The sequence below is a fragment of the Lucilia cuprina genome, chromosome 3 (genome assembly GCF_022045245.1).
Source record: "Lucilia cuprina isolate Lc7/37 chromosome 3, ASM2204524v1, whole genome shotgun sequence".
In the NCBI taxonomy this organism is placed as follows: Eukaryota; Metazoa; Arthropoda; class Insecta; order Diptera; family Calliphoridae; genus Lucilia; species Lucilia cuprina.
The window spans coordinates 4,375,745-4,385,009 of NC_060951.1; the positions used below are offsets into that span (position 1 = coordinate 4,375,745).

General features: G+C 29.1%; 1 protein-coding gene across 2 annotated transcripts in view; it reads right to left on the reverse strand.

The window, feature by feature from the left end:
• Nucleotides 1-253: 253 nt before the first annotated feature.
• LOC111684635 overlaps nt 254-9,265 on the reverse strand; it is a 77,484-nt gene continuing 68,472 nt past the window's right edge. For both annotated transcript variants that reach the window (XM_046946868.1, XM_046946867.1), the window contains exons 3-7: nt 5,230-5,692; nt 4,981-5,161; nt 4,726-4,892; nt 3,073-4,383; nt 254-816 (exon numbers count right to left, since the gene is read on the reverse strand). In XM_046946868.1, coding sequence (XP_046802824.1) covers nt 269-816; nt 3,073-4,383; nt 4,726-4,892; nt 4,981-5,161; nt 5,230-5,692 — 2,670 coding nt within the window. In that variant the 3' untranslated portion in view covers nt 254-268. The remainder of the gene's footprint in view (nt 817-3,072; nt 4,384-4,725; nt 4,893-4,980; nt 5,162-5,229; nt 5,693-9,265) is intronic.

Below are 9,265 nucleotides of genomic sequence, written 5' to 3' on the forward strand. Positions count from 1 at the left end.
AACTAGAACAGAACTAGAACAGAACTAGAACAGAACTAGAACAGAACTAGAACAGAACTAGAACAGAACTAGAACGGAACTAGAACAGAACTAGAACAGAACTAAAACTAAAATAGAGCTAAAATAGAACTGAATTGGAACTGTACTGAAGTCATATATAATCTTAACTGTAGTCTGGTATATATATTGTATAATATTCGAATTAGATCCGGTTATCATTCGAATAAACATCTAAAAGTCTTCCAGTGATATAAACACTTAATGATTTTTAAAATTTCTGAAGAAAATAAATTTTTAAAGATATTGAAAACACACACAATATAATGATGAGAGGGAACAAACAACATGACATGGATGGAAACCTGTCAACTATGAGAGGACATGTTCCAGAAAAAAAGGTACAGAAACACACACAACCACAATAAATGTAATACACAAAAACAGAGACAGACAGACAGACAGACAGAGAGTGAGTGAGTGATAACACAAACACAGTACCAGGTTCATATTCGGTTTCTCCATCGGTGCCATTTTCATCGTAACCTTCCGAAGGACAGTCCATTTCATCCTCACCATCGGGACACTGTTCTTCACCATCGCACAATTGTTCTTCGCAAATAGTTTTGCCACTTTCGGGGCAAGTGAAAGTTGTATCGCCACGGCAACCAGCGTCATAAATACTGGTGTAGACGGGGCTGGTTTCAGTAATGGGCACATAGTCTTCGCCAGAAGCTTCAAATTCGGGGACATTGTGAGATTCATGTTCATGTGTTTCGTAAGCATTTTCATCAACGGGAGCCTCTTCGGTGGGTGTGTCTAAAGGAATTTTGAGTTGGAGTTTTTTTTTTAATTTATGATAAACATAATGTTTTTCTTAGGTTGCTAAACAAACACAAAGCCAAAGCCGGGAAAAAGAGCTTTTTTGGGGGGGAGGTTTTAACGCAGAAACACAAACACATAGAGTAGACAGGGATACAGATTTGTTTTGAGTAAGGAATTATCAATTATAATGGGAGTTAAGGAGTTGTGGAGGGTATGGAAGGATTACAAGACATACACATTGAAGATCAAGTATAAATCTATAGAAAGCTTTATACATTTAAATAGGACATAAAGACAATACTTAAAAAACACACACACATTGTTTGTTTGGTTACTTAAAACTAAGTTTTAGTTCTACATATATTATTACATATTGTTAATTTGTCCCCTATAAATATTTCTCCAAAACTACAGATTTTAGTTACAAAGTTCTAAACAAGTCCTTAACTTAATATTAGTAAAACTTTGTTATTTTTTTCAAAAATTTCATTTATAACATTTAGGTTGAAATAATTACGCATGAATTAATGAATGTATGAGAGAAACGTTTTAAAATTTAAAAGCTTTTCACTAAAGCTACTTAATAAAAGTGAAGAAATTGTGCCCAAGTTTTTAATCTTTCACGTTTTTCATAACAAAATCATTTAAAATTCTATATTTTTAAAAAAGCTCTCAAAAGCTTTTACCTTTTTTGTGATTTTTAACGGGAATTTTTAATTTTTTTAACAATTTTTTTTCGAAATTCTTAAAAGCTTTAAAAAGCTTTTTCATATAAATTGACAAAAACTTAATATTATTTAGTTTTAAAAGTTTTCTTAAAAAAAACAAGTTTCAGCTATTTTTTTGTTTTTAAATACACTTTTCTTGAAAAAAAAACTCAAAAAGCTTTCCAGAGCTTTTTTCTAGAATTCTCAAAACTGGATTTTAATTATTTCTTAGGCTCTTTTTATCAAAATATTAATTTTAAGCCATTAATTTTTAAAATTTAAAAAAGCTTTCAAAAGCTCTTTTTTCAAAAATTATTTAAAATTTGATTTTTTTATATATTTAACATATTTCTTATCAATAAAAACACTTTTTATTTAAATTCTTTAGAAAAAGCTTTTTTTTAATTTTTAAAATAAAAAACTTTTAAGATTTTGTATGAAAAGCCGTTTTGAAAAAAATTTTAAATCAGTTCTATTTAATATTTTGAACTTTTTTTACGAAAATTAAAATTTCTTGCTTAAAATGTTAAGAATTTGTTAAAAGCTTTTAAAAGCTTTATTTGAAAATTTTCAGAAAATTCTTTTTTGTTTTTATTTAATCTTTTACATGAAAATTGAAAATTTTTGTCATAAAAATTTTAAAATTTAAAAAAAGCTTTTAAAAGCTTTTTACCAAAATTTCTTAAAAATCATTCCATAAATTATGCAAAATTTATGGAAAATTTTTGGTTTTGTTTTCATTTAAAGTTTAATACCAAACTTGAGAACTTTTGTTATAAAATGTTAAAAAACTCTAAACAGCTTTCAAAAAGCTTTTTTCAAACATTTCTTAAAAATCTCTTAAAAGTACTGTAGTACGTTTTATGCTTAAAATTAAACATATTTCTTAAAAAAAAAACTATTTTTTATGAAAAATTTAAAGCTTTTGCAGATTTTTATTAAAAACTACAAAAAGCTTTTAATGAATTAATGAATTTTAAGATTGGTTTTAATGCTTTCACTAGACATGTTATGATTTTTAAAATTTATGAAAAAGCTTTTTTGTTTTTGTAATGAAAAGCTTTTGAAAGCTCTTAGATGTTTTTTTAGGCCAAATTTTTAAATTTTACAAAGCAAATGAAAGAAATCAGTTTGATGTTTTTCTATGTTTTAAAGTGTTTTAACATTTAACAGTTGCTAATACTTAAAATGAGCTTTTTTAGATTTAAATGAGTTTAACGATGATTGTTTTTTTAACCTTTTAATGAAATGTTAGAAGAGAAGTGCTTAAAAGTTTAAGTTATTTTTCATGGTGAAGTGTTAGTACGAATCCATTATTTGTTTCAAACTACAGACCAACATGATTAGTAGAATACCCAGATTTAAAACTAAAGTTAAAAAGCTTTTCTTTGAAGGATTTTTTTCCTTTGTAGAGTGTGTTATGAGTGTGTTAAGGTGCTGGGTAATTTTAGTGTTTATTTTTTGCTTTCGATTGGTTATGATTATTGGTTGTAGTAGCTGTTGGATATTGGCTTGAATATAGTATGTGTAATATGGTATATACCTGGATCACATGACAATTCATCACTGCCATCTTCGCAATCGTATTGATTATCGCAGACATTGGCACAAGGTACAGTTTCGCCACTTTGACAGATAAAATAGCCATGAGGATTAACATGACAATCGTATTCGGAATCTTCTGCACTTGTTCCGGGTTGATAGTCATGGCCATATGATTGATCGTGACCAGCTTGAGGTTGACCATATGATTGATCGTGACCACCTTGAGGTTGACCATATGATTGATCGTGTCCAGGTTGAGGTTGACCATATGATTGATCGTGACCAGGTTGAGGTTGACCATAGGATTGATCATGACCAGGCTGAGGTTGACCATAGGATTGATCATGGCCAGGCTGAGGTTGACCATAGGATTGATCGTCACCAGGCTGAGGTTGATATTCATGATCATATGATTGATCGTGTCCAGGTTGAGGTTGACCATACGATTGATCGTGTCCAGGTTGTGGTTGATATTCATGACCATAGGTTTGATCGTGATCGGGTTGATATTCATGATCATAGGTTTGATCATGATCCGGTTGACCATCATGTTCTCCACCATGTTCACGTTCATAATCCATTTCATGTGCACGACGTTCTTCCTCTTCTCTCTCGCGTTCTTGTCGCTCTCTTTCCTGTTCTTCCAACTCATATTGACGAGCTCTTTCCTCTTCCTCGCGAGCAAGTTGTTCTTCATATTGTCTAGCACGCTCTTGTTCCTCTCTTTCTCTTTCGGCTTCGTATTGTTTGGCACGTTCTTGTTCGGCCATTTCACGTTCGTGTTGCAATTGTCTTTGTCTCTCCTGTTCCAATTCGATTTGACGTTCTCTTTCGCGTTGTATTTCCAATTGTCTTTCTCTTTCCATTTCCTGTTCTCTATCATAGTCATAGGGATCGTAGGCAGTATTATCATCATAATTGGGTGTATCGGTGGTCTCACCTTCACGATGGCCCTCTTGTGACGTGACAATATCTTCATCTTCATCCAAATCTTCATCAACTTCTTCCAGATTGTATTTATTGCACATTTCCACATCCTCATCACTGTCATCGTCACAATCGGCATAGTTATTGCAGAGATTATGACATTCGATCATTTGACCGTTGCTGCATTGGAAATAGCCCTCACTATCACATTCATTAAATTCTCCGGCAACCGGGTTACCGTTATTTGCATGATGAGTGGCAGTACCTTCACCAGCACCATGATAAGCATTATTTATGTCTACACCTTCACCGTGATGATGAGATTCAGCGCCATTGTGATTGTAGTCGTCTGTGAGATCGACTCTTTCGTGATCTTGTAGATCTGAATGAATGATTGGGGAAGGTTTTTTGGAGTTTTTTTGATTTGTTTTTTTTTAATGATTAATTTACAATAGAGTGTTTAAGTATGTTTTAATGTTTTTTTATGTTTATGTATAGAGTGTTTTGGTCTTAACCTATTTTAGTTAAATTTAGACCTTTTTGTCTAACTTTCTACCCCCTAATTGCCAAAATCTACTTTATTTTTTTTTTTAATTTAAAATTTAAATTAACAAAATTTTTCAAATTAATTTCCAGTACTTTTTACAAATTACAAAATAAATAAGTTAGCAAAGTCAGGTTTTTCTAAAATTTTATATAGTCCTGTCCATATAGCGTCACTTACCTCTGACACGTCTGAAATAATAACTATTATCGGCATCGGCTCCAAAGGTTTCACCCAATTTCTTATAGGTCATCAAATGGTGTTGGAAACGTTGTCCAAAATCACTCCATCTTTCAGGCAAATCGATTTGTACAATAACATGTATAATAAAGCTATCATGGGTGGGTCTAAAGGGGTCGTGAGAGGAGGGGGGTGGGGGGCAAAGAAAAAGGGCATTAAATAGAGAATACTTTTTTCTTTCAATTAAAGACTTACTCTACTCTTATTAAAGTGAGATGCAAATAAGAATCTTCATCCTCATCATTGCCATAGTTATCAGTGATGAATTGTAAGAAACCATCATGGATTTGTTGTTGCAGTTCCATAAATCTAGCATAACCTTTACCCATACGATATTCATTCACCCAAGGTTCACTTAAGCTGAACAAAGTTTGCCCTTTAAAAGAAAAATTTTTGTGATTTGAAAGACCAAAAAAAACCTGTTTATGAAAATTTCAAACTTACAAGTATCATGCTCTCCATAACCTTCAGTATCATCACCGGAACCCTCAACTTCATCACCATAAGATTGACGTTTATTCAAACGATTCTTGGCCTTATTGTTGCGTGCCGCATTGGCAGCTTTACGCTTTTGCTTCTCCGCCAATTTGGCTTGACGTTTACGTTGTTTCTCCAATTTGGCAACATTTTTGGCATGTTTCTTATCGGCCACTAATTTCTTCTCTTCACTACCGAATAAACGGCCCAACTCACGACGTACACGTTTAACGCTTTGCATTAACCAACTGCCATCGTTAGAGGAGGTGGAGGAGCCCTCATTGTCGGCCTCATCCACGGGCTGTAGTTCATCTTCGATAAAGGCTTTCTCGTCTAGGTCACGCGCACTTCGCAGTTTAGTCGATGAGGCAGCATCTTCGAATTGATCGATATCAAAGGTATCATCGAAGATTAAATCGTTTTGGATTTGCTGTGTAAAAGAGAGAGGGAGAGAGAGAGAGAGAAAAAAGATAAAATATTAGATTAAAAGTTTAAAAAAAAGATAATAAAGATTTTCACTGTTTAGCTCCACTGTTAGTAAAAAAACTTAACAGAAACTTATACTGTTAAGCTAAAGCTTTTAACATAACACTACAGGGTTGTTGTCTTGGCTAGTCAGTGGTGAATATAAAGAGTTTAAGGTGGCCAAAGGTAAAAATTTTGTTTTCTACAAGAAATTCCAAGAAAAACTCAAAAAATGTAAAAATGAAGTCATTAACCGGTAAACTTGATCTGATTCATTCTTGTCAAAATTTTCTTGGCGGCTTTGTTGTTTTTTTATGTTTAAAATAAACAAATATTTTGTTTTTGGTGTTGTAAAACTAAAAAAATGCATTAAACAAAAAACACTATTTGTAAAGGTCACTGAACATCTAAACATTAATGGGTGGGTGTGTGTGTTAGATCTTTTCTCTTCCCTTTCCCCCAAAAATTTAGTTAATGATAAGATAACAACCACCATGACAAGAGCATTGCTACTCACTATATCTAGAATTTTTTGGCAAAGAAACATGTTAATACATACTCTTTAAAAGAACAGGTGTTTTGGCGTAAACTGTTTCGAATACTATTTTAACAAATCAGATTTTGTTTTTGTACAACAATACAATGTTCGAAATTGTCAAAATATTTGTAAATAAATAACTTATTTATTTTAGAATTTTCTTTTTATGAAAACATAAAAAAAACTTATTAAAATAGCATATTTTTAAAAAAAGTAGTATTTCTACTACTATTTAAAAAAGTCACAAAAATCTCATTTTAGCTTAATTCTATAACACACTAACATAAATATAAACAAAAGAGACAAAAAAATTTCAATTTTTCAAAAAGTAGTAATTCTACTACTTTTTGAAAAAAATACAGAGATGTTAATTTTCACATATTTGTATAGAATTTAAACTTAATACATCAAAAAAGCTAAAATTTCCTTTAAAAAACTGTTTTTGAAAAAAAGGTAGTATATCTACTACTATTTTGAAAAACGTACAGAATTGTTAATTGAACACAATTTTAATAAAGCTTTACTTCAAAACTGATTAAAAGGCGAAAATTTCTTTAAAAAACTGCTTTTTTAAAAAAGGTAGTATATCTACTACTATTTTACTTTTTGGAATAAATGGCTAAAAATTACTTTTTAACATAATTCTATGACAAACTTATATAAATAAAACCAAAAAGATAAAAAAAATCCATTATGAAAAAGGTAGTATTTCTACTACTATTTTGAAAAACGTTCAAAAATGTTAATTAGGCACAATTGTATTATTGGTTAACTTCAAAACTGATAAAGAGGTGAAAATTTCATTATAAAACTACTTTTTTAAAAAGGTAGTATTTCTACTACTATTTTACTTTTTTGAATTAATGGCTAAAAATGACTTTTTAACACAATTCTATAACACACAAATATTAATAAAACCAAAAAGACAAAAAAAAATCAATTTTGAAAAAGGTAGTATATCTACTACTATTTTGAAAAACTTTCAAAAATGTTAATTAGGCATAATTTTATTATTGGTTAACCACAAAATTGATAAAGTGGTGAAAATTTCATTATAAAACTACTTTTTTAAAAAGGTAATATTTCTACTACTATTTTACTATTTGGAATTAATGGCTAAAAATTACTTTTTAACACAATCCTATAACAAACTAACACAAAGATAACTAAAAATGTTCATAAATGTTAAGTTTACAAAAGGTAGTATTTCTACTACTTTTTTTTTTGATAAATCTAAATAATGTAAATTTAACATTTATATATTGAATTTTAACACAAAACTTAACAAAAATTTAAAAATTCCATTAAAAATAACCTTTATGAAAAACGTAGTATATTTACTACTATTTTACTTTTGGGATTTAATGTGAAAAAATTACATTAAAGTGTAATTATATAACACATTAACATAAAAACAATTAAAAAATTGCAAAAAATTCAAGTTTGCTAAAGATATACTACTACTACTATTTTAAAAATTTTAGCCAAAATTAAATTTTTTTTTATGATTTTAGTATGTAATCCCTTAGCAATAAAGAAAAATTATGAAAAATCTTAAAAATTTAGATTTTCAAAAAAGTAGTATTTATACTACTATTTTCAAAAATAACGCTAAAATGGTAATTTTTAAGTTTTTTAGCACATAAATTATTAGCCTTAAAGTTAAATAATTTGAAGGCCTGAAAAATTTAAAAAAATTTCAATTTTTAAAAAGGTATTATTTCTACTACTATTTGAAAAAAATGTTCAAAATTGATATTTTTCATTATTTAACATATTATTTATGAAAAGCTTATGAAATTTTAAAGAAAATTTCTGAAAATGTGATTTTTTAAAAAAAATAGTATTTCTACTACTATTTTTTAAAATGCAGTAAAATCGATTATTTGAAAAGTTTTTGGTAGGAATCAGATAAAACCTATAAAAATTGCAGATAATTTTGAATTTTTAAAAAAAGTAGTTATATACTACTTTTTCAAAAAAAGTAGTATTTTACTACTTTTTCAAAAAAGTAGTATTTTTTTAAATTTTAATATTCAAATTAGAAAAATATACATATATTCTATTAAATTTAATTTGTTTTTCAACAATTTTCTTCCTATTTGTCATGTGCATGTGTGTGTAGGAGCAAGGAAAACTTTGTCGTACTAATATCTGTCTGACAGTTGAACACAGTTTAGTGTTAGTATAACATGTGGTTAAACCACCTGTGGCATATTTTTAAAACACTTAACTACACAAATACTAAAGTATTTTAAACATTCTTGCAACAATTATTCATTTCCCCGCTCTTTCTCTCTCTCTCTGGAGGACTTAAGGATTGGTAACAATATTTGATAATTTTTCTTGCCACTAATTGAGGTTTTATAAAAAGAAAACTTTTCTTTGTACAATAATAAATTTTTATTGTCTGTACTATTTTGCTTTTAAAAGTCAATAACATTTTGGCAAAACATTGATTTTTGAACTTGCTGTTGGCTGTTCATTTGTTTTAGTTTAAAATTAGTAGTTTTTTAGTTAATTTCTCTAGGTTTCTGTGGAATTTTGGGTCTAGCCTAGTAAAAGTTTTTTTTTTTTTTTTTTTTTTTTTTGACGCACACAGTTTTCTATAACAGTTAGTGGCATGCAACCTAATGCATGTTTGCTATAATGAGATACCTTTTAAATGTTTTCATTATTAGAAAAGTATAATTTTCATTTGTAGGGTAATAAATTGGTTTAAAGAGTAGAAGAACATTAGAGGAATAATTTAAGTATTAAAGTAAAACATTTTAGTACAATATTCAAAGTAGTTACAGTTCAGTTTTAATTCTTTTTCAGCCCTAGTTCCAGCTCTTTTTTCAGTTCTATTTCAGTTCTAGTTTTGTTCTAGTTCTGTTCTAATTATGTTCCAGTTCTGTTCTAGTTCTGTTCTAGTTCTGTTCTATTTCTGTTCTATTTCTGTTCTAGTTCTGTTCTAGTTCTGTTCTAGTTCTGTTCTAGTTCTGTTCTAGTTCTGTT